Raw genomic sequence first — 26,942 nt, 5'->3', positions numbered from 1 at the left:
AGTCCCTGCAGGGAGACATCCCAGCTGTGCAGTCACAGCTGCTCTCGCACGGACACTCCTCGCACGTTATGGCCAGAGGGGAGGTCTGCTGCTGCACGTCACACCAGAGAGCTCACGGTGGCTGCCCAAGCCCGGTGGCACAGATGCCGGCTTCCTCCAGGCCCTGGGAGTGCTGAACCCCTGCTCTCTGCCTCAGGCCCTGCCCTCACCTGACCCCTTCCCCCAAGCTCCCCCCACCTCTACCTCACCTTTTCCCACTCAGATGCTGCCCCACCCCACCCCTTCTCCCAAGCACCCATCCCTGCCCCGCCTCTTCCCGCCTAGTTCCGCCCCCACCCCCAACCATCCCTGCTCCTCCCTCCTCCCCCCCAATGCCTCCTGCACACCGCTTGATCGCTGCGGGCAGGAGGCACTGGGAAAGAGGGGGAGGAGTTGATCAGCAGGGCTGCCGGCAGATGGGAGGCACTGGGGTGAGGAGGGAGCTGGCTGCCTGTGGGTGCTAAGCACCCACTAATTTTTTTCCATGGGTGCCAGCCCTGGAGCACCCACAGAGTTGGTGCCTGTGCCTGGTGGGCTCCAGCCCTGCACCAAGGAGCTAGAAGAGAGGTCTGTTCCCCAGCTGCCCATCACAGCCCGGCCAGGCCCTCTCAGTGCATGTAATCAAAGGAAGGAGACCTCCCAAAGAGGGAGATGGTGCTCGCCCTGACCTTCAGCCACAGGACGACGAGGATCACCAGGAAGATGAAAGCAAGCACCACCACCAAGGCCAGGATGGCTGAGATGATGATCACCTTAAAGGGCAAGCCTACAACAAGAACCACATGGAAAACAATCAGATGCCTCCAGCCCAACGTGGCCTGCGGAGCTCAGGGCAGCCACTCGGAGAAACTAGCCAAGAGTGCCTCATCTGAAATGCCCCACTCTGAGACCTCGCCCTATCTTGTCCCATAAGTCCTGCTCCCCCCTTCCTCTCCAAACCTCCCCGGACGACTTCACCCCCCGGCAGCCAGTGCTGGGCCTGGGGCACATCTTGGTTCTTTTGGGCCATCCCTTGGAAACAGACAGAAAGTGATCCTTAGCCAGGCATTTGTGGTGTCCCCTGGCTGGCTTTACCAAGCCCTTACTCCCATGAGAAGTGTTCACTGATCCAAAGCAGCCAGGGATGACCCTGCTGAGGGCTCACCTGGGATGCCCAGAGAAGACCCTCTCCCTTCTCTGCTGGACTCAGGGTAACCCTGGATGATTATTCCCTGTCCCTAGAACTAACCACCCGAAGGGGTCCTGGAAAGAGGCACAAACACACGGGTAGGGGGGCGCCTCTCCATCAGGGTGTGGTGGGAAGGAATTAGTGATGACACTCCAGCCCCTTTGCTGCAGGAGAGCTCCCCAGGGCCCAGAGGCTTTTGGAGGAGATTTGTATGGAGCCATGGGTGTGTACGGAGCCATGGGTAGTAGGAGACAGCAGTCTCGCCCTTGGTGGGAGCTGGCCCGGCTGACCTGTTCGCCTAGAGCATAGTTTCTTTTTCAGTGGCCTGGCCTCAGCCCTCTTACAGCCTATAAATGTGTGTATGTGGCTCCCCATAATGCCTGCAGCCTGGATAACAAGCTGCTAACAAGAATGCTGGTGAAATACACTAAGGGTGATGCCCGCTTGCTATCTGTTTGTGCAAACACCCTGCTCTCCCTTCGCACTGATTCCATGGGGTCTGGCTCTGGCACATCCACCCCCTCCTGGTTTCTACACTGATGTTACTGCTCGGTGTCAGGACAGAGGACATTACAACTGGATTGTGCAAAGAAAGGGATATGTAAACTTTACCCTTCGGACACAGACTCCAAAGCAGGAGGCAGGAGCCCTGCAGGTTGAAAAGCCGGGAGAGGGAGGGGAGGAACAGGGATATTTTATCCAGATAGGCAAAGCATGCACATACCAGACACTGAAGTTGCCTCATGCAGGTAGCACGGACTGTTGGTCACATCCAATGGGCACCAAGGCCTCCAGCTACGCTGCTCCATAAAGAAGCCTCTTCTGCTTGAGCTAAAGGTGCAGGCTGCAGACACTAGGGGCAGCATAGTCCCCTGGCCTGGGCTAAGCTTCGACCCCATGGCACGCAGACCTGCACACGTGGGACAGAGCGGGTGCCAGCCAACTCACCATGTGGGACCAGGGTGATGTCCTGAAAGTTATTGCCCAGGAGGTTCTGCACAGAGCATCTGATGAGCAGCGGTTCGTCCACCCTGCGGAGCTGCAGCATGCTGTTCACTCTGTAAACCTTCAGAGTCTCATGGTACATGGAGCTGGTCTTCAGGTTGATCTCCTCTGAGCTGTTCTCCAGGACCCTGGTGGGTTGCTCCTTGGTGCCGCACCTTCCAGTTGAAAAAGCCACACATATGAAACTATCCCGGCTGCATGACGCTGTGGGATGCTGTATTATAGCTGTTATATCTCAGCTCTTCGTGACCCTCCCTGTGCCCCGCAAATGCTGGGATAACAGCTCTTCCTCCAGTGAGCTTCCCTGCCCCGCTGACTTTCCTGTTGCTTTGTCTCTACTAGAACTGCCAGCACAGATCCCTTTGTTTGGTCTCTTGCATCATCACTAATGAGCTGAGGGGCCTCAAAGAAAATAAAACTGGGAAATTCAGGACTGGTGTGGACAAGCTGTGCCAGTCTGCGGAAATAGGCCAAAGGTCAGCCCCTAAAGGACCTGATTCACATGTGCTGCGACTACTGCCTACCATGTTGGCCAACAGCTTCCCGTCTATCTGTCCATATTCACCTGTTGTCTCTTGTCTTTCACTTAGACTGAAAGCTCTCTTGGGCAGGGGCTGTATTTTTGTTATGTGTCTGTACCCCTAATGCACTGGGTTTCCCATCTGTGGCTGGCACTGCTAGGCACTAGGTAATTCAAATAATAACTGAGGTGAAAAACCCAAGATCCATCTCCTTTCCCCCACTGGCAGAGATCTAAACCCCTTCAGGGCTGAGATTATGGAGCACTAACTAGACACACAAGTGCATCAATTACTCAATAAATTCAGTCCCAATTTTTCCCAACAGGCGACACAGTAAGCGAGGTGTAGGAGGTCTGAGCACGGGGCAAGAAATGCCCAGAGATGCCCAGTTCCCAGTTTCTCACAGCAGGAAGTGCTACAGGGCCTGGTCCAGGAGCTTTGGGTGAGAGGACACCCCCGACTGTCAGTCCCATCCTCGCCCAGCAAGAGGTGCTTTACACACTTTTCCATGCCTGCGCCAGGTCACCAGGCCCCCTCACCCTTTGATGTCGCTGCAGGTGAACCACATGAGCTCTGGCTGGGGCATCCCTTCAGTGAAGCACGTGACCGTCTGCTCCCCACTGCTGGCATTGCTGTTCTCCTTCAGCAACAACACGTTGGCGGGCACTGAGAAGGAAGAAGAGAGAGTCAGCCATTTGCTTTGCCGGCGGGAGGGGAGCAACCGTCATGAAACGTGGGTGACAGCTGATCTCACTGGCAGGAGGAAAGCCCCCCTATTGGAGCCATGTGAGGTCCCACTGTGTGTTTGGAGAGAGACTGCCTGGGGGCAGGAACCCATCCATGCTAGAGAACATGAATGAAGTAAGTAGCCACCCTGCAGAGGGCCCAGGAGGGGCCTGGGCTGGTGGTCATGTACACAGCAACAGTGCCTTCAGCAACAGCTATACAATTTTAGGGCCCCCAGCTGCTGGAATGGAGAATGAGGGTGTCCCCTCCCTTGAATTCCACTGCTGGAGGCAGAGGGTGAGCTGGGGCGGTGTGGGCAGTAGGTTTCCCTCCCAGACTGCCCTTTTAGCTGGTGGGGGACTGGCAGGGAACTCTTCAACACCTCAGATGGGCTGAGATTTCAGGGGCAAATTTAGACCCAGTGTAAGTGGGGTCAACTCCACTCCGCTGTATCTGCTAGACCAACACCCACTTCACGACGAGCCCCCAAGTCACGCCGCACTGTGAATGCCTAAGGAGGGTCGACAGGTTTCCAGCAACATCTTTTTTTGAAAAAAGGCTTTTTGAGCAAAATGAAAATACGTTTTGGTAAAACACTTTGCGGGAGTTTTGAAAACTGGAAAATTTGACTGGAAATGGTTTTTGAAAACTACAAATCGTTTGGGGTTCTGGTGTTTTTTATAGAAACACAAATAAAAAAATCCTGGAAAATTAAAAAACAAACCCCAAACCTCCATAACTTTTCTCCCACAAAATTTCCAGCAAAAAACAACTGGCATTTTTTGGCCGTTTTTAGGCAGGAACATACACAGGCAGTATATACTGCCACCTGATGAATCAAATGTGAAGCATTCACCTGCCTTCGATTGTTGTGCGCATATGGCCATAGTATTGCTTAGTTTCAATAGCAACAGAGCCAATCCTGTTCCCTGGCTTACGCGGAGCCTAGTTCTGCTTCCTGCGGCGAATTCATCTGAGACATTTAGAGTGAGGGTGTTGTCTGCTTCCACCTGTTGTCCTGACACAAATGACCCAAAGAGGCTGCTGTCAAAGCAGCCGGGTCTTTGTGTCCTGCTGTGAACTGTGGAGGGAGCTGCTAGGACCCTCTCTAACCCGGTGTGTCTCAAAGGCCGGTGGTGCTGCCTCCTCACCGTTAATTTGCAGGTAGAAGGACATCTCCTGCGTGTCATCCTCATGGGATGCCCGGACGGTGTAGAATCCCCCTTCTTTCTGCTTCACTCGTACCAGGGTCAGAGTGGTTTGGTACCTGGAGGGAAAAGGATTCCAGAGTAGTGAAGATGGGAAGACAGTCCCTGCTGCCCAACAGGCGTACTGGGGTGAGTTGCTCCCTTCCAGCCAAACCCTGAAGTTTGCACAGAAATCGCAGAGCAAACGGTTGAGTCAGGATCAATGTGGAGGATCCCCCACCACATAGATGGCTAGTTCTGGCTGGGCACCGAGAATTCCCGTCCCCTGCTCCACTCAGGATGGGAGCAGTTGTATCACGGGGCTCTAGGGGGAGCTGTGTCCCACTCATAGGGGCCGCCTCACCTGTTTTCCGACAGGTTCTTGCTGGTGATGGCGAATTCACTGCTGTTCCCCACCCTCAGGGTCTCGTTGTCCTTCAGCCACAGGATGGTTGGCTGTGGATAGGCCTCGATTTGCACCTGGATGGCGCGACTCTTGTGCACCTCGGCAAACTCAACATCGTTCAGACTAGTGTGGAACCTCACAAAGCCACGTTCTGCAGAGGGTTCAGAGAGGGGCAGGGTCAGCACCCCCATCCCAGGGCCTGCTCCCAGGAAAGGAGAAGGAGCAGGGAGGCTGATGGGAGACAGAAGGGTGGGAGAGGGTGGGGTTGCCAACTTTCTACTCACACAAAACCGAACACTCTTGCCCTGTCCCCATCCCGCGCAACCTCTGAGGCCCTGCCCATCCCCCACCCCTCCTTGAGGCCACCCCCTCCCCCTGTTGCTCACTCTCCCCACCCTCACTCACTCATTTTCACTGTGCTGGCTCAGGGGGCTGGGGTGAGGGAGAGGGTGAGGGCTGGGGGTGTGGGCTCTGGGGTGGGGCCAGGGATGAGGGGTTTGGGGTGCAGGAGGGGGCTCCAGATGAGGGATGGACCTGAGGGGTATGGAGTATGGGAGGGGGCTCCAGGCAGAGGCAGGGAGTTGGGGTGGAGAGGTGAGGGCTCTGGCTGGGGGTGCAGACTCTGGGGTGGGGCTGGGGATGAGGGGTTTGGGGTGTAGGAGGATGCTCTGGGCTGGGACTGAGGGGTTCAGAGGGTGGGAGGGAGGATCAGAGCTGGGGCAGGGATTTGAGGTGCGGGGGAGGCTCAGGGGTGCAGGCTCAGGGTGGTGGTTACCTTGAGCAGCTCCCGGACGCAGCAGCATGTTCTCTCTCTGGCTTCTATGCGGAGGCACTGCCAGGTGGCTCTGTACGCTGCCCTGTCTGCAGGTGCCACCTCTGCAGCTCCCATTGGCCATGGTTCCCAGCCAATGGGAGCTGCGGGGGTGGTGCTTGGGGTGGGGGCAGCATGCAGAGCACCCTGGCTTCCCCTACGTGTAGGAGCTGGAAGGGGGACATGACGCTGCTTCCTGGGAACCTCACGACATGGAGGCTAGCAGGGAGCCTGCCAGCTCTGCTGTGCAGTGGCACCAACTGGACAGTCAACAGCCCGGTCAGTGGTGCTGACTGGAGCCGCCAGGATCCCTTTTTGACCAGGAGTTCTGATCCAAAACCAGACACTTAGTCACCCTAGGGGGCGGATCTGGCTACTTGCCACATGGATACACATCTGTCTCTGTTAAGGGTAGAGATGGCCCAATGCCCCTGAAATCTCAGGGCAATTTGATCTGGATCCAATCTTTGTGTCTCAGACCCGTCTTTAGTTGGAGGATGGGCCTTCCAGGGTCTGTGAGGGGTGCTCTGGAGACCGAGAGCTTCCAGGGAGCCAGCAAAGCTCACAGCAGGGGAGGAGTTTGTTATTCTGAAGGGGAAGGTTTCACCCAATAAAATCCAGTTAAAGATGAGAGGAATTACACACACAGGGACACTAGGCGAGTGCGCTTAGCTGAGTCAGCTCCTGTATCCAAGGGAGGCTGCAGCAGAGTTCCAGCCATATCTCAAGGGGCCTCAGAGCTCCCAGGCCCAACATGGATGAGTAGCTCATTGTCTCTTGCCCATGGCTATAAGTAAGATGCTGGGGTTCTCCTATATGTGGGAGCAAGAGGGGATGATTCTAGGCCTCTTGTGGGGCAGGGGGTGAGTGACTTTCTGAGAGCAGGGGTTGCAAGGGCCATGTGGAAGAGGAATGAATCCAGGTGTGTGTGGCTTGGGGAGAGAGAGGTTGGAGGGCTAGCTGTGCCCAGAGCTAGCTGGCCCCGAGAGTGTGGCAACGCACCGATCACGTTGACCTCAATGTCCTTCTTGTCTGTATTCTGGTGGTAAACCTCAGAAACATGGCACATGTAGGTGCCGGCGTCCTCCAGCTCTGCGTTCTGGATGGTCACGGTGGAGCGGATGTCATGGCTGGATCCAGGCAAGAAGTCCGTCACAGGCTCCACCGCCTTACCGGCCTGCGCAGGGGAGAGAGGAGACCCCCGCCCCACGAGATCAGCAATGATGATACTGCCAGACCAGGCAAGGAGAGGAACTTCCAGGCCGGTTACAGAGCGCGGGCTGCAGCACTCACCTCCTGGCGAGGGTAAAACCAGCTGAAATCGACCACTTCGTTGCCGCTCACAGTGCACATCACGGTGATGTTCTCGCCTCGCCTCACCACAGCCTGCACCGCGCTGATGGAAACATTGAGGGACGAGACTAAAGAGGAGGGAGTGAAACAGCAGGGGGCTGAATCAATGCTTGGGAGAGCCAAACCCTAGGCAGGTGGCATGCTGGGACCACTGCCTCCCATCATTGTCTCATGGCTTCCTTGTTCCCCATCTGTCTGCATCCACCTGGTGTCTCTTGTCTTTTACTCAGCCTGTAAGCTCTCTGGGGCAAAGACGGCCATGCACTGCCTAGCGTTACAGGGCTCTGGCCACTAGGCTTTACTGCAAATACAAATGAACAGGAATTACAATCTCAGCTGAGTTCAATGGCAGAACGTCCCAGACTCTGACCAGCACTCTGGAGTCGGGCAGGGACATGATCTTAAAGAGATCCTGGGGAGCCCAGGGACCTCTGGGGAGCCAGGGGAATTCTGTGGGGAGAGGCAAAGAGGAAGCCATGTTCTCGATGGAATCCAGCGTGGCTCTGACATGTTCCACCTTGTGCCCACTTTACTGCCCTGTGAGAACCTTCCCTTCCCCAGGAGCTGGAGCTGCAGGGAAGGAGTGCATGGGCCCACGCTGAGCACTACGCCTGCCGTCAGAGCTTGTCATTAGGAATGGCTCAGGGCGGGAAGGACGGGGGTCTGCAGTCCCGAGAGGAGAGCCTGTTCCTCTCCCTGGGGGTGCTGCTGGAGCGCTGTGGCAGAAACTCAGGACCGAGCGAGCCCAGAGGCCTGGATTCTGCTTTTATTTACCATGGTACATGCTCATTATGGCAAAGCCAGTGGAGAGCCACTGGGGTGAACGAGGGCAAAATGTAGCCCATAGAAAGCAGCACCCGAATCTCTCCAGCAGAGCCGCAGACTTCTAGCAGACTGTGCGCTGGGAACTCCCCAAGGGGCAGCATCAGCCTCACCCAGGGATGAGCCAGATGCTTTCAGAGCCCTGGGACCATGGTGCTAGGCTGAGGCAGGGAGTCTGTATTTAGCCTTATAAAGGGAGGCATCAACCCAGCAAACCGGGAGGACTCGGCGTGGAGCAGCACATGGTGGCGCCGCCCCACACACCAAGCCACAGCTCCCTTGGAGGAGAACAGACGTGCTCATGAGACAGAGGAGTGACAAAGGAGGAAAGAAAGGGCACAACGCTCCAGCCAACAACGACATCTCCTCCAAGACCACACCTGCCACTTCTGTGAGGAAATCTGCAGGGCAAGAATTGGGCTCCTCGGCCACTTCAAAACTCACCAATGACCCCCCTTCGGCAGACACCATCCTCGCATCGAGGGATAGCCAAAGGAGATATTTAGCCTGGGGAGAGGCTAAAGCTGCCCTTAGACCAGAGGTGGGCAAACTACAGCCCAGGGGCCACATCTGGCCTGCGGGACCCTCCTGCCCAGCCCCCGAGCTCCTGCCCCAGGAGGCTACCCCCCTCCCTCCCCCGCTGACCCCCTCCCCCGCAGCCTCAGCTCGCTCGCCCCGCCGTCGGCGCAGTGCTCTGGGCGGCAAGGCTGCGAGCTCCTGGGGCAGTGCATCTGCAGAGCCCAGCCTGACCCGGTCTCTGTGCTGCGCGGTGGTGTCGGTGGTGGCAGCAGCATGGCTCGGCTCCAGCCAGGCAGCACGGCTGTAGCGCCACCAGCCACTGGTGCTCCAGGCAGCGCGGTAACGGGGCAGGGAGCAGGGGGGGTTGGATAGAGGGCAGGGGAATTCGGGGCGTGGTCAGGGGATGGGAGTGTGGATGGGGGTGGGGCAGTCAGAGGGCGGTCAGAGGGGGGTTGAATGGGGGCAGGGATACCGGGGGGGGGGGCAGTCAGGAAGGAGAGGAGGGGTTGGATGGGGCAGCAGGGGTTTTGGGGCGGTCAGGGGACAGGGAGTGGGGGGGGTGGATGGGGCAGGGGTCCCGAGGGTGTGTGTGGATGTGGGGGCAGGGACTGGGCTACGCCCCCTCCCCTAACCAGCCCTTCATACAATTTCCAAAACCCAATGCGGCCCTCAGGCCAAAAAGTTTGGCTTCCCCTGCCTTAGACAGCCCAACCCAGACCCCTCTGATCCATCCCACTGGCACAGACCTAAGAACTGGCTCACCCTGGATTCTGTAGACGTAATATGGGTCAGAGTCCACCTCCCGCTCGTCCAGCGTTGCCCTGCAGATGTAGGTCTTGTCTTCGAAGAACCCCTTGAAGCCTTGTTGCCTGTCATAGCCCGCGGGAATTGGGTTCTCCACCTTCTTCTCATAGAGAGTCACCGTGGTCTGGGGGTCAGTCACGCGGCACGGGATGGTGGCCTCGCTGTAGCCGGTGATGAAGATGAATGATTCCTCAGAGCCTGAGGGGAGGAAGACGGTGGACGGGTCTGCAGAAGGGAAAGGGGGAAGGCAATCCAGTTACAAAAGACAGGAGAAGATCTTGCTTTTCAGTCCTGATTGCAACTGCCCACTAGCCACGGGATGGGACAGCACCTCTGCTTGGAGATGGATGTGTTGAATTCCTGGGACGTTTCTCTCCCGAAGCAGCTGGGGTTATTACTAGGGATACGTCTCATTGGGGGTGCGTACCTTGTTCTCCAAGATGCGAGTTTCATTCACTTTCTCTTTCCAATGATCTTCTCCCACCTGGGGCCCTTAATCTAGGGCCACTATACTTCTAACGGTCTGCACCAGGCCTCTGCACCAGGGGTGGGGGGGCTGCAGGGGCACTTCGATGCAGATAGGAGACTCCAACCTCCCATGCATGTCGCTCATTCTCTTAGGTCCTGTCGTCCCCGCCAGCCCTACTGCAGAGCAGAGGAACCCCCCTCTACCATCTTCAAATTCAGCCCCATCCATCCACTGGCCTCCATCCCCCAGAGATGCACACAGAGAGGGGATGGGGGTGCTCTGTCCCCTACCTGGCACAAAGACATAGACGGCTTGTCTCTCCGGATGCTTCTGGTTCTGGGATTGGTTGTAGGTGCAGATGTACTCCCCCGTGTCAAGGCCTGTCACGTTCCAGAGCGTGAGCGTGCTGAAGAAGGTCCCGTCTCTCCACTCCGCCGTTGTGGCTATGGGCTGCATGTCCCGTTCCCAGACCACCTCGGCCTCCCCCGAGCACGTCAGTGAGAAGCTGCTCAAGAGACTGAGGACGACTTCAGGGTCGCTGGGTGAAATGTGCAGCTTGCTGCTTCCAGACACGGCGGCTGGCAAACCTAGGAGAGGGCGCAGGGGGTAAACAAGAGGGGGGCAATGGAGCTGCTGAGCTCAGTGGAGGCTGGGTCAGGACCTAGAACAGGAGTATTGGGTTTGTAAGGTTAAGTAACCTGTTGTCACCATTTGCTGAGATACATACAGCAACATGGGAGCTCCCTCTGCTGGCTTCACTGCAGCTGTTAATACACACACACACGCTGGCTGCTGCCACCCAGCCTGGAGTTTTCAGAACCGACCAGGGGATTTAGACACACAACTCCTATTCATCTGATTGACAGCGTGTGTCAAAATCCTCTTGCTGGCTTCAGAACCACTGCCCCCCTCAACCATTCACGTTTTGAATGGAGCTCCCACATCGGCCAGCACACACCTGTCATATCTGCCATCAGCAATAACCATACCATCCAAATGAATACTTCTCTCTGGAGATCTCAAAGCTCACTACACTCTTTAATGCATTTAGCCTCCCAGCAACACTAGGAGGTAGGTACGTTTTATTATCCCCATTTACAGATGGGAAAACTGAGGCCCAGCATGAATAGAACCCAAGTCCTCTCGACCCTCAGTGTTGCGCTGTACCTTAATGACCACCTCCCATGTGTATGAGGTAACAGTGCACCCCAAGGGGCTGTAGAGCTCAGTTTTCACGTGCAAATTCTGGATGAGAAGGTACAGCCAATGAGTGTGCAAACTGTCTGGGTGGGAGTCAGGCGCCAGCCTTTGAAAACTTGGATGCTAAAAGTTTGTGCACTGAGCCAAATGCATCATCTAACAGCGTGATGCCTTTACACCTGCCCTCAGAGTCTTGGGTCGGGGGGGAGTCTTTTGGGGTGGACAGTGCTGTGAAACTCTGGCCAGGTGGCAGCCGGAGGGCCCCTCACAGCCTGCTGAGAGCCGGGCTTCCTATGAATCCCCTTGCACTGTCTATTTGCCCCAGAAACGCTGAGTCCAAGAGCTGTATTTATAGCCAACAGTGCACGTGCCACAGAAATGACCCTGGCTCTGTGGCAATTTTCCCCACTCCCTCCTCACTGAGGGTCTCAGATGCATATTGTGAAGGCCCAGAAGGGTCCCGCGTTAGCTGTGACAGTTGGACTGCTCGGGAGCTCCCTCTCCGTCGGCTTTGTTCCCACGAGGCCATGTGGGAAGAGACATGGAGGTTGGACCATGTTATTTAAAAAATAAAAAAGAGGAGCAAAAATAAACTTTCCAGGAAATCCTTTGGAAGCGATACAGAAGGCAACTTCTTCCTGAATTGCTTCCTGTGCCACTCCCCGTCAGCAATTCCTAGTTGCGCTCTTTGCTCAGACTTGTCCCTGCACATGTGTCCCTGGCGGAAGGAGCACCCTGTAACTGGAGGGCACACACAGGATTCCACCCAGTACCCTCCCGCCCAGGGCTCCTAAAGCATTGCGTTCCCACCGGCAGGCGGGGTGCAGGTGAGGTGAGGTCCCAGGCTGAGCTACAAGCGCCTCACCGGCCCAGAGCAGTGAAGAGGGAGAACAATTTTTGAAGCCCAGTTTTTGCCCTATTGTGCATGTACCTCGGAGGGAAGATTCAGTGAGCCGGGGAGCCTGCAGCAAATGACTGTGGGGATACCTGCCTCATCCCCTGCATGTGATAGCAGCTGAGTCCTGACTCAGCTTCTAAGAATTGTTCATCCCTAGGCTGGCAGAGCACCCCAAAAACATGTGAGAGACACACGTGTAGCCCCTGGAATCCTCCTCTTGACACAGCTCACATGCATCAAAGCCCCATAGGAGAAGGAAATTAGGCCCCATTTTGGGCCAGAAATGTGTGACACTAGCCCTTTAAATAGGGATGCTGGTATGAGTGTTTGTCACCTGTTAGGGGATGTGTGTGGATGTCTATGCATGGGATGGTGGGTGCACAGGTGTGTGTGTTCATCCCAGCCCCACTGCCCCCTGTTGCCCCATTTATTCTATCCCCGTAGCAGGAAGTGTCCTTGAGGAATTCACACGTTAGCAAAGAGTCATCCTCACACCCAGCCACACGCTCACCTGCGAGGAAGAGGAGGAGCATCTTCAGAGATGGAAGCAGCATGGTGGGTTTAAGCTGCACTGCAGGCTGCATCCTGTCCAAAGCAACCCAGAATTAGTGCAACGATACCAAGATCAGAAAGGACTCCTAACTACACTGTTATCCACCCCCGCTCAGCCCCCAGACCAGCTCAGTGCAGCCCCCGGGGTCTGCAGGGAGCAGGACCTTTTATTTCATGTTTCCAAGGGACTTGGATGATGACGTTCCAGACTTGTGGAGTTTACTCCCCTTCTCAAGCTTCCTGGGGTCCCCCTTGCTGGGGGCCCTAACCCCAACATCTCCCCCAGCCCCTTCTTGAGAACTATCAGGCCGCAGAGGAATACACCAGGCAAAAGGACCCATTTTGTTATTCTGACATTACTTTGGCTGTTGACTCCCCTCTGCTGAAGCCTATCCCTGGGGCATTCTAAGTGACTCTTCCAAACACACAGACAGGGCCTTGGCCGTGAAACCACTGGGAGAAAACTGTACAGGGGCTGTGTCAGGGCATCCCTCGCTGGCTGCCAGCATGCCAAGAGTCTCATCTTTCCCTCTAATCTTCTGAGGCCACTGGTCACCTCAGGCCATGGTCCAATGTGAATTTCTCTCTATCCCTCACTCTTTGCAGGCCTACCTAGTTTCCCTCGTTCTGGAGTCACTTAGAGGCTGATTCTAAAGCATCTCTTGTGAGCAGGGATTTTGCTGAGTGTTTCAGTGAAATGGGTTGCAGGGGAGGTTGCGGGGGAGACTAAGAGACCTAGGCCGAGGAGCTGACAGGCTAGTGAAGGGACTGAGTGGTGGTCTGCCAGTGTTTGGGTGCCTGTTGGGTGTGTGTTTGTTTTTTTTTGTTTTGTTTTTTTTGACTAGCAGGTTTTAGGTGGGAAGGCTATGACTGATACAGAGGCAGCAGTGAAAGATACAATGAGGATGACTGGATGTGGAAGCTGCGGCATGTACATGATCCTGGAAAGAGTTTTGTCTGCATGAAGTGCCTCCTGATACAGCTGATGGAAGAAAAGATCCGAGGACTGGAAATGCAGGTGGAAACTCTGGTCGAGTTTAGAAGGGAGTTTGAGCAGATGATGGAGCAAAGACATGAGGAGGCTGAAGGGATAAGCTCAGACTTGCAGATGGAAGCAGGACCTAAGAATTCTGAGGAGAGACTGCTGGGTGAGGAAGGTGGACAGTGGAAGCATGTGACTAAGAGAACCAGGCAGAGTTAAAGACGGGCCAGCGAAGGAGAAATATTGCTCAGGAACAGGTTTGCAGAGTTGGAAAATGAAGAAGCGGCACAGCAGGTGGTCACTGAAGGAGAGAGGGCAAGGAAAAAGAGAAGAGCTGCTAGTCCTACAGGAAGAGGGGAGGAGTCAATGGAGACAACACCAAATATGAGCCTGAGGAGGATACAGGAAGGGTTGCAGAGGATTGCAAGGGAGAATAGCAATTGGGAGGACTTGCAGCCAGTGGGAGCAGGGGATAGACCGGAGAATCACACTGTCACCAGGAAAAGGCAGGTCTACGTGATTGGGGATTCCTTACTGAGAAGAATAGACAGGCCTGTAACTAGAGCTGATCCAGAGAACAGAAGGGTGTGCTGTATGCCGGGTGCTAAGATACGGGATGTGGACCTGAGGCTGAAAAGGATCCTAACGGGGACGGGGAAGAATCCGTTGATTGTCCTTCATGTGGGAACGAATGATACTGCTAGATTCTGGCTGGAACGTATCAAGGGAGACTATGCCAGACTGGGGAAGACGCTTAAGGAAATTGAGGCTCAGGTGATCTTCAGTGGGATTCTGCCGGTTCCTAGAGAAGGGCAACAAAGGTGTGACAAGATTATGGTGATCAACAGATGGCTCAGGCAGTGGTGCTGTAAGGAGGGCTTTGGGATGTACGGCCACTGGGAAGCATTTATGGACAGAAGACTGTTGTCTCGGGATGGACTTCACCTGAGTAAGGAGGGAAATAGACTTCTAGGATGGAGGCTCGCCCAACTGATTAAGAGAGCTTTAAACTAGGAATTTTGGGGAGATGGTTGGGAGATGTCCAGGTAATCTGCATGCCGGAATTTAACCTTGAGAGGGAAGAAAACAAAGAGAGGATACAGCCATGGACAGAAGAATTGACATAAGGAGGAAGGGTAGTGTAGACACCAGTCTAACAGGTGATGCTGGTGGTAGAATGTCTGTGACTAACCAGGTAAAGAATGTCAGTAAAGCCAAACAGCAAAAATTAAGATGTCTGTACGCTAATGTGAGGAGCCTAGGTAACAAAATGGAGGAACTAGAGCTACTGGTGCAGGAAGTGAAACTGGATATTATAGGGATAACAGAAACATGGTGGAATAGTAGTCATGACTGGAGTACAGGTATTGAAGGCTCTGTGCTGTTTAGAAAAGACAGAAATAAAGGCAAAGATGGTGGAGTAGCATTGTATATCAACGATTAGGTTAACTGTAAAGAAATAAGAAGTGATGGAATAGATAAGACCGAGTCTGTCTGGGCAAAAATCACACTGGGAAAGAAAGCTACTAGAGCCTCCCCTGAGATAGTGCTTGGGGTGTGCTACAGACCGCTGGGATCTGATTTAGATATGGATAGAGACCTCTTTAATGTTTTTAATGAAGTAAACACTAATGGGAATTGTGTGATCATGGGAGACTTTAACTTCCCAGATATAGACTGGAGGACAAGTGCTAGTAACAATAATAGGGCTCAGATTTTTCTGGATGTGATAGCTGATGGATTTCTTCACCAAGCAGTTGAAGAACCAACAAGAGGGGATGCCATTTTAGATTTGGTTTTGGTGAGTAGTGAGGACCTCATAGAAGAAATGGTTGTAGGGGACAACCTTGGTTCGAGTGATCATGAGCTAATTCAGTTCAAACTAGATGGAAGGATAAACAAAAATAGATCTGGGACTAGGGTTTTTGACTTCAAGAGGGCTAACTTTAAAGAATTAAGGAAATTAGTTAAGGAAGTGGATTGGACTGAAGAACTTGTGGATCTAAAGGCGAAGGAGGCCTGGAATTACTTTAAGTCGCAGCTGCAGAAACTATCAGAAGACTGCATCCCAAGAAGGGGGAAAAAAACGATACGCAGGAGTTGCAGACCAAGCTGGATGAGCAAGCATCTCAGAGAGGTGATTAAGAAAAAGCAGAAAGCCTACAAGGAGTGGAAGATGGGCGGGATTAGCAAGGAAAGCTACCTTAGTGAGGTCAGAACATGTAGGGATAAAGTGAGAAAGGCTAAAAGCCAAGTAGAGTTGGACCTTGCAAAGGGAATTAAAACCAACAGTAAAAGGTTCTATAGCCATATAAATAAGAAGAAAACAAAGAAAGAAGAAGTGGGACAGCTAAACACTGAGGATGGAGTTGAGGTTCAGGATAACCTAGGCATGGCCCAATATCTAAATAAATACTTTGCCTCAGTCTTTAATAAGGCTAATGAGGAGCTTAGGGATAATGGAAGGATGACAAATGGGAATGAGGATATGGCGGTGGATATTACCACATCTGAGGTAGAAGCCAAACTTGAACAGCTTAATGGGACAAAATCAGAGGGCCCAGATAATCTTCACCCAAGAATATTAAAGGAACTGGCACATGAAATTGCAAGCCCGTTAGCGAGAATTTTTAATGAATCGGTAAACTCAGGGGTTGTACCGTACAACTGGAGAATTGCTAACATTGTTCCTATTTTTAAGAAAGGGAAAAAAAGTGATCCGAGTAACTATAGGCCTGTTAGTTTGACATCTGTAGTATGTAAGGTCTTGGAAAAAATTTTGAAGGAGAAAGTAGTTAAGGACATTGAGGTCAATGGTAATTGGGACAAATTACAACATGGTTTTACAAAAGGTAGATCGTGCCAAACCAACCTGATCTCCTTTTTTGAGAAGGTAACAGATTATTTAGACAAAGGAAATGCAGTAGATCTAATTTACCTCGATTTCAGTAAGGCATTTGACACGGTTCCACATGGGAAGTTATTAGTTAAATTGGAAATGATGGGGATTAATATGAAAATTGAAAGGTGGATAAGGAACTGGTTAAAGGGGAGACTACAAAGGGTCGTACTGAAGGGTGAACTGTCAGGCTGGAAGGAGGTTACTAGTGGAGTTCCTCAGGGATCAGTTTTGGGACCAATCTTATTTAACCTTGTTATTACTGACCTTGGCACAAAAAGTGGGAATGTGCTAATAAAGTTTGTGGATGACACAAAGGTAGGAGGTATTGCTAACACAGAGAAGGACCGGGATATCATACAGGAAGATCTGGATGACCTTGTAAACTGGAGTAATAGTAATAGGATGAAATTTAATAGTGAAAAGTGCAAGATCATGCACTTAGGGATTAATAACAAGAATTTTAGTTATAAATTGGGGACACATCAGTTGGAAGTAACAGAGGAGGAGAAGGACCTTGGAGTATTGGTTGATCACAGGATGACTATGAGCCGCCAATGTGATATGGCCATTAAGAAAGCTAATGCAGTTTTAGGATGCATCAGGCGAGGTATTTCCAGCAAAGATAAGGAGGTGTTAGTACCGTTATATAAGGCACTAGTGAGACCTCATCTGGAATACTGTGTGCAGTTCTGGTCTTTCATGTTTAAGAAGGATGAATTCAAACTGGAACAGGTTCAGAGACAGGCTACTAGGATGATCCGAGGAATGGAAAACCTGTCCTATGAAAGGAGACTCAAAGAGCTTGGCTTGTTTAGCCTAACCAAAAGAAGGTTGAGGGGGGATATGCTAGCTCTTTATAAATACATCAGAGGGATTAATATTAGGGAGGGAGAGGAATTATTTAAGCTTAGTACCAATGTGGAAACAAGAACAAATGGGTATAAACTGGACACTGGGAAGTTTAGACTCGAAATTAGACGAAGGTTTCTAACCATTAGAGGAGTGAAGTTCTGGAACAGCCTTCCAAGGGAAGTAGTGGGGGCAAAAGACATATCTGGCTTTAAGACTAAGCTTGATAAGTTTATGGAAGGGATGGTATGATGGGATAACCTGATTTTGGCAACTGATCTTTGATTATCAGCAGGTAAGTATGCCCAGTGGTCTGTGATGGGATGTTGGATGGGATGGGATCTCAGTTACTGTAGAGAATTCTTTCCTGGGTGCTTGCCGGTGAGTCTTGCCCACATGCTCAGGGTTTAGCTGATTCCCATATTTGGGGTCGGGAAGGAATTTTCCTCTGGGGCAGATTGGCAGAGGCCCTGGAGGTTTTTCGCCTTCCTCTGCAGCATGGGGCATGGGTCACTTGCTGGAGGATTCTCTGCAGCTTGAGGTTTTCAAACCACAATTTGAAGACTTCAATAACTCAGACATAGGTTAGGGGTTTGTTATGGAAGTGGATGGGTAGGATTCTGTGGCCTGCTTTTTGCAGGAGGTCAGACTAGATGATCATAATGGTCCCTTCTGACCTTAAAGTCTATGAGTCACATCTTGCTCATTGTTTTTTTTTTTTTGTTTGTTTGTTTTGAAATCTCACTCTTTTGAACTGGATCAGCCACAGAGCCCCGCTCTCTCTCCCTTCTTTCCTTATTCTCTTCTCCCCTTGCTCAAGGGTAGGGGAGAAAGGTGGACCCTGGCTTCTTTTTCTCCTGAAAAATCCAACTTTCTGTTGAAAAACAAATACATTTTGGGTGGTTTGGGTTTTATTGCAAAATATTGAAAGTTTCGGAGGAAAGCAGACCTTACCACACACATTTTCATTTAGTTAAAATCCTGACTTCCCCTCCGAAAAAAAATGATCATGGTAAATTTTCTACCAAGCCTAGCTGTTGGCTCAGGCATCCTTGTGCAGTATAGGTGATGGGACATTTGAAATCAAGTGAGCTCCGTGTGCTGAGGCTTTTTCCCTGTTTCAGCACAACCATCTATCTCTGCAGATGCTGGGACAAATATTTGAAAAAGTGAAAGAAAAGAATGGATGAAAGGAGTGGGGAGGAGCAGGTGTCCCCACTGACCATGAGGAAAGACAATAGGAAACAAAGGGATGGGCCCTGGAGAAAAACAAGTGGGAGAAAGATCCATTGGAACTGGGACCCTATTCAGCAAACAGTGCAGGCTGCAAATCCCCCCCTCGCTTGCTGTTGGAGGAAGCCTGGTTCCTCAAACATGGACAGCAGGGAAGTTTTTCAGGAAGGTGGAGTGGGGAGAGGGTGGCTGGATCATCTCCCAGCATTGCTGTTCTCTTGGGCTTTCAGTGGTATCTGAAAGGTGGGCATTGTCAGTCTCCCTCTGCTATCGTGGGCTAGTGCCATATGGTTTCCATGGTGAGTCCCAGAGGTACATGCCCAGAGAGATGGACACTATGCACTGTTTGTCAAACTGGGGTCCGTGGACTCCCACTGCTCAACTCTTCCCCCTCCCTCCCAAGCAGACTCCCTACCTGTTCTGGTTCTGCGTGGATCCTGGCAGCTGCTTCCGGGAGTCATGGTAAGCACTGCCAGGACCTGGCACCCCAACCCCCTGTCCCATCCCACACCCAAATTCCCTCGTGGAGCTGCACTCCCCACCCCAACCCCAGCCCAGAGCTCCCTTCTGCACCCAAACCCCTCTTCCCTGGTCCCATCCCAGAGTCCACCCCCCCCAGCTGGAGCCCGCACCCCCCACCCCTCAACCCCCTGCCCCAGCCCAGAGTCCCCTCCCACACCCCAAACTCTTCATCTCAGCCCCACTCCAGAGCCCGCACCCCCAGCCAGAGCCCGCACCCCCATCCTGCGTCCCAACCCCCTGCCCCAGCCTGGTGAAAGTGGGTGAGGGTTGGGGAAATCGAGCGACAGAGGTTGTTGGGGATGGAGTGAACAGGGGATGAGGGCTCGGAGAAGGAGCAGGGCAGGTGTGGGGCCTCAGTGAAGGGGTGGCGTAGGGGGTCCCTGAAAATTTTTAAATCAAAATGGGGGTCCTTGGGTTGCTAAAGTTTGCGAATCGCTGCACTATGCCATGGTCCAAAATACCTGGGAGTCTGACCAAACCCTTCCTCCTGCTCTCAGATACAGTACAAGGGTCCTCACTAAAAACCCTGGTGGGAAAACTCTCTGTGACAGGGGGGAGCCCACACAGACCATCTCACCCCGTGCGGCCACTGAATCCAAAAGGGGCAGTAATACTGAACAGACCCAGAGCATGGAACCCCATCCCTAACGGCAAGCCACCTCCTAGGCACAGCTACCTGATGAGTTAACAAGAGGTGGGCCTTGGATCCAGCACCTCTGAACTTTGAGAAAGCTCAGATCCAGACCTGAACTTCAAAGTTGCGCCTGACCACTGTAATGGGCTGAACCACCTCTCACCGGCACTACCACCCACCTCGCAAAGCACGGGGGAATGTTGAGCTGGAGCTAATGAAGAGACAAATGCAAATGCAGCTCCCTGCTTGTGATCTCATTAACCGTGTGAACCTGATCAGGTGTCTCTTTGTCATGCCAGTATCTAAAGACATAATGCTGCAGGAGTGGCACACAAAATGTCGCTGACACTCGTTCTAGGTACTGCACCGAGGCATTGCATCTTGTCCCTATGGCTGTGCCTGTGTCTGCTTGGCGTTAGAGGGAAATGGTTTTGCAGTGACGTGCAGTCATCCACTGTTTTTGTTATTCTCTTGCTTTGGCTTGAAAAGAACTGATTTACCAGCAAATCCTGCCAGGTTGCTGACTTATTCAGCAACTTTCCCCAAAGCTTTATTTTTCTTTCTTTCCTGCTTTTTCAGAGGTATATTTCCCAGAGAGCGAGTCAGTGCACTTAGGGTATGTCTACAGAGTAAAGAAAAACCCATGTCCAGCCCATACAGCCAACTCAGGCTCATGGAGCTCGGACTGTTTCATTGCTGTGTAGGCTTCTGGGCTCACGCTGAGGCCCAGGCTCTAGGAGCCTGTGGGTTGGGAGTGCCCAGAGCTCTCCAGCCTGAAATCTATACAGCAATGAAACAGCCCCACTGCTGGCCATGAGAGCCTGAGGCCCGAGATCCCAAGTCATCTGGGTTTTTCTTTGCTAGTAGACACACCTCTGTGGAGAAGAGCGAGATGTTGCTTAGGCTGCAAACTTCTGTAAAATCACTAGTCAACTTCTCCAAGAATCTTGCCCTAATCCCGCAGCAGAGAGGGGATAGAGAGATTGCTAGCTAGCCATCTTTGTATTTCTTAACTGTGCAGTAAAGGTAAAAACAAACAATTGATTTTGTTCCACAATCCACCTTCAACAAGGTTTGTTACTCAGATTTTAAGGCCAGAAGGGGCCTTAGTCTGGCCTCCTGTGTTAAGACAGGGCCCAATCTATGCACTGAGCCCGTAGCTTCTGTTTGAGCTAAGGCAGCTCTTCTAGAAAGACATCCAGTCTTGATTTAAAGAGGATCTAAAGACGATCATTATTAACCTCACCTGGGGCCCGGCTTTGATCCGCATCCCTCATGCTGAGTAGCACTTTACTCCATGAGTATTTCCTTTGATTGCAATGGGGGTCACTCATGGTGTAAGGTACTACTTGCTACTTGACACAGAATCATAGAAGTGTAGGGTAGGAAGGGACCTTGAGCAGTCATCTAGTCCAGCTCCCAGCGCTGAGGCAGGAGCAAGTAAACCCGGAGCATCCCTGACACGTGCTTGTCTAACCCGTTCTGAAAAACCTCCAATGACGGGGAGTCCACAACTTCCACTGGTAACTGATTCCAGTTCTTAACTATTAGAGTTAGGACATTTTTCCTAATACCTAACCTAAATCTCCCTTGCTGCAACTTAAGCTCATTACTTCTTATTCTACCTCCAGTGGACATGGAGAATAACTGCTAACTGTCCTCTTTATAATGTCAGTTACCATATATGAAGACTGTTATTAGGACCCCGCCCCACTCCCCCTCAGGGCTGAACATGCCCAGTTTTTTAAATCTTTCCTCACAGGTCAGGTTTTCTAAGCCTTGTATCATTTTCGTTGCTCTTCTCTGGACTCTCTCCAATTTGTCCACATGTTTCCTAACATGCAGCACCCAGAACTGGACACCGTCCTCAAGTGGAGGCCTCCCCAGTGCCAAGCAGAATGGGACAATTACCTCCCATGTCTTGCACACCACACTCCTGTTTATGGATCCCAGAATGATAATCAGCCTATTTTGCAACTCCATCACACTGCAGGCTCATATTCACTTGGTGATCCACTATCACCCCATATCTTCTTCTGCAGTACTGTCCCCTAGCCAGCTATTCGCCAGGTTGTAATTGTGCATTTGATTGTGCCATCCCAAGTGTAGTAATTTGCCCTTGTCTTTATTGAATTAACATTGTTGATTTCAGAACAATTCTCCAACGTATCAAGGTCCTAATCCTGTCCTCCAGCGTGCTTGCAGCCCCTCCCAGCGTGGTATTGTCACACATTTGGGTTCTCACAAGAAATTTTTTGGTGGCCTCAGAGCGTGACCACCAACTCTGGCTGGTGGACACTGACAATTTTTCCTAAAATACTTAATTAACTTTAGGAAAAACAAATAAATATGCACGTATCCCTGTCCAAATCATTGTAATTTATTTATGTAGAGTTTTTTTCAGACTCAGTAATAAAAATAATGTACAGTAGTCTCTATTCTTTAGTGGACCTAAACAGAATAGAAACAAAATAAGGTGCTTTGCATGTTCTTCTCTTTTGTTGCTGTTGTTTCTTTTGGGAGTTTTTGTTGCTGGTTTTTTGTTTTTGTTTTAGACTTGCTCGCTAGTAAGTCTGCTCCTGTGAAAGCTGATATTTGTCGGTTTGTTAATATCATGGCAGACTTACTCAGCTCTGGCAAGCTGGGGGACAAATTAAGCTCTGAATGGAGAGGTGAGTAGGGAGGCAGAGGGGGCCAAGGGCAATGGAAGGCTGGGGAAGGCAGCTGGGGCCATGGGTGATGGGGGCGGTAGTGAGCCCAGGAACGGAGCCTGAAGCCCCTCGGCCAGGGGATAGAGTCCGAAGCCCTGTGGCTGGAACCTGAAGCCCCATGGCCAAAGCCTGCCACCCAACACCCCAGGCTGAATCTGGAAGCCTGAGCCCCACTGCCCCTGAAAAAGGAGGGAATTCACACCGACTGTCTGCTCCGCTGGTGTTTGTGGCTCCAGAAGGAGGCAGGGCTCAACCCTTACTGGTGGCCCCAGGGAAGGGGTGAATGCTTTCCTCCTCCACCCCCCTTCGTCCACTGCCCAAGAGGTTGTGGCCACAAGAAAAACCCCTGGGGCCACATTTGAGAAACGCTGCTTTAGAAGCATACGCACCACTCCATTATCCAAGTCACTAATGAAAATAGAGAACACTACCCGATCCAGCCTGACCACTGGTGAATCCACCAGCTACATCCTCCCAGGAAAGGTGTCGGGAACTGGGCCTCAGAACACAGTTCAACACTGAAACAACACCAGTAACATTTGCCCAAAGAGCGGTCAGGACAGCGCTGTCAGCAGACTCCTTCTTGTGCCTCTGGCTGCCTTCGTAGCAGGTTTTAATAAACCTGCTGTTTGCAAGAAGGCATTTCCATCGGAGACGCTTCCCGTACGGCGTACAGATGGCGACATCTCACTGACTGCAGTGACCTCGCCTTTGTATATCCGCCCTGGCAGAGTGAGGGGCGCGCACAGACCCTTCCCATCTTACAGGAAATGCTTAATATCTTCTCCAGTTGCTTCACTACACAGCTGGCATGTTCTCCTTGGCCTCGAGGATGGAAAGGAGAGGAGGAGACACTGTCATTGAGGGAGTGTGTTTGGTTTTTATTTACATGGCGTCTTTCTGGAGGCTGGAGTGTATTTTATTATCCAGATTCATCTTGCTGTCACAAAGATGGCACTCTGTCTCTCTCTCTCTCACACACACACAGGCTTTACTGCCCAGCCAAAGGCTCCGTGCATGACACATGGATCCCATCAAATGTTGTCAGGTTTGACCTCCTCAAACCTAACCCAAATAATTAGCCCCAGACTTTTGCATCTGGAGCTGGGAAAGTGTCTCAGGAAGTGGGCGTTGTGGTGGCTTGCAGGACTGCCAGCTCTAGCAGGCATATTGCGATCCTTGTGATATTTGCTTCTTTCCTCCTAGCTCATCTCCTGGAATAAGGGTGAGACCCTCGGCTTTTATCGAAACCCCAACAAGTTTCTAGCCCTCCTGGTTGCAGAGAAAAGCCTGTTCTCTGAGCTGGGGCATGCTAGTTAGTTCAGTGTCTGGAGGGCTGCAGCACTTCAGTCTAATCTAGGTTACTGGGCTCCGTACAGGAGTGGCTGGGGGTGCGGGCGGGGACATTTAGTGGCCTGTGTTATACAAGAGGTCAGACAATGGTCTGGCAGCACCTTCTGGCCTTGAACTCTATGATTGTATGAAAAGGCTGCTCCTGTGATCTGAGTGTGCTGCAAGTGCTCAGAGACCAGAAGGCAGACGTAAAGGAATTGCCAGACTAGCTCAGACCTGAGGTCCTAGCCCAGGCCAGCACCAGATGTTCCAAAGTAAGGGACAGCCCTTCCCAGTCAGTAGGCAGGTGTGCGGTAATTCCTCCCCATGAATCTCTCATCGTGGCTCTTAATAGAGGCCACTTGCCTGAAGTCCTGGTGCATGAAGTTTCATATCCCCTCTGTCCTCCAGCTGTGGGGAGCAGTTCGGATCAGAACCCAAACGTCACACTCTCTTGCCCTGGCCTGGAGCAGCTGAAAGGCTGTTCTCCTCTCCCAGCCCCAGACAGACAACGCTCTACCTAGTGACCCTGCTCCAGGAGGTGTCTTTGGAAATTCCACTGCCACCGGGGCCCCTGGAATGAACCGCTGCAGCCTCCCACTCCAGGGCTTGGCTCTCTGCACCAACCAGGAGCAGGAGGAAAGGGAGAGTGGGGGGATCCACTGGCTTGGTTCAGGGCTAGGACACAGCTTTTGCTTCTCTCCTCCCCGCCAACTTGACTGTCCCTGCTAAGCGGGGCACCGGACTCCTCCCAACTTTACAGCAAGTAGCCTTCCTCCCCTCCCTCATCCCAGCACCCAATGGCGACAGGGTGGGGTTCAAACCAGCCAGACTGGAATTCTCTAAACATCAGCATAGTCCTCCCCCACCCCACAGGGGAGACAGACATGGTTCTGACCATGCCAGTGCTGCCCGGCCTCCCCATCTCTGCCCCAGAGGGCTGTGCAAAGGGAAATCGTTAGCAGCCTGTCAGGGGAGGTTTTCTGAGCTGAACTGTTTATTATTCTAAAAGAGGAATTTGGCTGGGAGAGGAGAGGGGAGGTCACTTGGCTCTGGGACGCAGCCCAGGCTGGATTGGAAACGCAGGCCCTTCGCTCACTGAAAGGCACATTGTCAGCTGCTGCTGCTGCACGGGGCTTAGCCCTGTGCTGGCTCCTACAGGCAGCAGCAACGGCAGGAGCTTTCCTCTGCACCGAGCTGCTGTCACTCCGGTCCAGTCAGTGGGATTGCACCCCCGTAGGCCAGTGCTGAAAAGTGTCCCAAAGCCTCGGTGCTTCGTTCCAAAATGACAGGCCTGGAACAGGCCTGAAATCTGGGGTTCTAATCCACACCCCCCCCCCCCCCAGCTACCCTGAGATGGGCCCGAACCAGGACCCCTGAACTAAATCCAAGCATTGGGGATGTAGACAAAATGGGACCAGGACACAAAGCTACCTTCTTCTATGCATCTGTACCATGCCATGATTGTCATATCTTATCTCATCTCTAAACCCGTCAGGCCCTTCCCTATGTGTCTGCAGTCAGCAAGCGCAAGGCGGGGGTTGCTCCTATTGATCAGTGGAGATATTCTGCCCAGCAAGCCGGAGGAGATCGAGGACAGGGGCAGTGCTGGTGCTTTCCAGTTTACAAGCCCATGAAAAGGAAGGTCTGAGAACTGTGTCTAGAGCCAAGCATGGCGCAGTTATTACATGGTATCACAGCCCTGGCCCTAGGTTGCTGCTTTTCTGGGCACAGCATGCGGTGATGGAATAAAAAGAACTCCTTTGACCATGCCTCTTTGGATTGATTGTTAATATTACAGTCCCCAACAAAGACTGGGAACCCTCTGTGCTACGCTGTGCGTGGACAAGGTCCAGGCTTTGAAGACCCGACTACCTAACTAGGCAAGGCAGCCAAAGGATGGAAGGGCAAACAGGTGACATGACATGCCCCAGGTCACTGACTGAGCTGGGAATAGACTCACGCCTCTCTGGAATCCCAGGCTTGGGTCCTATCCGCTGGAGCATGCTGTTTCTCAGCGCTCAGGGGACTGATTCTCCCCTCGCTTCCTGTCTGCAGGGGCTGGTTGCAGCTGTGGCTTCTCAACCGCCCTCTGGCAAATGATGCTCAGCCAAAGTCACATCTTCTAGGGCAATGAACTTGCTTTGGAAGTCCTGCGGTGGGAACAAGGTCAGGTCCACTTCCTCGCTCAGCTTAATGTTAGTCATTGGTACATCCTCTGTCTGGGGAAAACATTCTGCCTTTTCTTGGAGACTCCATGTGCCCATGTTATCCATCTCTGACCACGTTGCAACATTACCTGGAGGAGCGTTATCAGGTTAGTACTGGATCACACTGATTCATGACATTTCCACCCCTTCTTGGCAGTGATCTTGCACAAGGATTTTATTAAGCCAAAGACGCCTTTGCTAACGCTAGAGGTAGGTTGTGAGGGCTCAGGGGTGACGTCATGGATATTCTTTTTATGGGACGAGTAACAGGACGAGAAATTGTGCTGACTTCACTAGCACGTAGCGCATCTGCTCTGAACGCCAGTCCTTAGTGCTTCTACAGGGCAACAGCTTCCAGCGAAGCATCTCCCACGTGGGCACACGGAAGACTGCAGAAGTTGGGGGAGGGGGGCAGCATGAGGCCAGGTAGCAGCCAGCAGTGTGGTACCAGGCAGACAGTCCCCTGGGCGTCTAGACTCAACCTGTTTCCTGATGAGGAATGAAGCCCTCCCTCCACTCTGGGTACCCCCACAAGGAGCAGCAGCCCTGCATGCGCGCCCCCACACATGCTCCAGCAGCCTCTTCCAAGGCAAGTGGGCTGCCTTCCAAACAAGGCAGCGTCACAGACGCCGTGTGTCCCGCTTGGCTCGTGAAGGCAAACACAGCCTAGAGGCCTGGAGCTTGCAATGCTCAGAGCATGGCCATGATATAGTGAAGGGCGCACCGGCCGCCATCAGAACCAGACCTCAGTTCAGCCCCGGTGCAGCCTGCTCGCAGCTGCTCCTCAGCGCTCACCAGGGCTGTGTGACGAGCAGAGGCCCGTAGGAAGCGAACAGGAGAGCAGTGCCGTGATGCCCTAGGAGAGCCCTCCATGCCAGGCTGGCTCAGGCACTAGCACAGGGACTTGGACGCGCCTGGGTAGATCATCTTTTCTCTGATTCACATCTGAGTGGCGTTGTGATCCTGGGAGCCAGGTCACAATGCTACTCACTCACATTTGGCCCAGCTGCCCCTCTGTCTTGCCCATGGGGAAGAGGCTCCACCGTTACACCACCTGCTCTTGTCATAGGCCAATGTAGTGGGGAAG

General features: G+C 52.5%; 1 protein-coding gene across 1 annotated transcript in view; it reads right to left on the bottom strand.

The window, feature by feature from the left end:
- Positions 1-26,942, bottom strand: part of PDGFRB (platelet derived growth factor receptor beta) — a 70,066-nt gene that overhangs the window by 27,270 nt on the left and 15,854 nt on the right. The window contains exons 2-11 of the mRNA XM_050961512.1: positions 12,440-12,513; positions 10,121-10,417; positions 9,320-9,586; positions 7,157-7,284; positions 6,866-7,040; positions 5,011-5,203; positions 4,611-4,726; positions 3,273-3,399; positions 2,156-2,367; positions 708-805 (exon numbers count right to left, since the gene is read on the bottom strand). Coding sequence (XP_050817469.1) covers positions 708-805; positions 2,156-2,367; positions 3,273-3,399; positions 4,611-4,726; positions 5,011-5,203; positions 6,866-7,040; positions 7,157-7,284; positions 9,320-9,586; positions 10,121-10,417; positions 12,440-12,512 — 1,686 coding nt within the window. The 5' untranslated portion in view covers position 12,513. The remainder of the gene's footprint in view (positions 1-707; positions 806-2,155; positions 2,368-3,272; positions 3,400-4,610; positions 4,727-5,010; positions 5,204-6,865; positions 7,041-7,156; positions 7,285-9,319; positions 9,587-10,120; positions 10,418-12,439; positions 12,514-26,942) is intronic.

Source organism: Gopherus flavomarginatus, chromosome 7, assembly GCF_025201925.1.
Source record: "Gopherus flavomarginatus isolate rGopFla2 chromosome 7, rGopFla2.mat.asm, whole genome shotgun sequence".
Classification (NCBI taxonomy): domain Eukaryota; kingdom Metazoa; phylum Chordata; order Testudines; family Testudinidae; genus Gopherus; species Gopherus flavomarginatus.
Note: the sequence above shows the minus strand (reverse complement) of the source record. Positions and strands in the feature narration are given on the sequence as shown.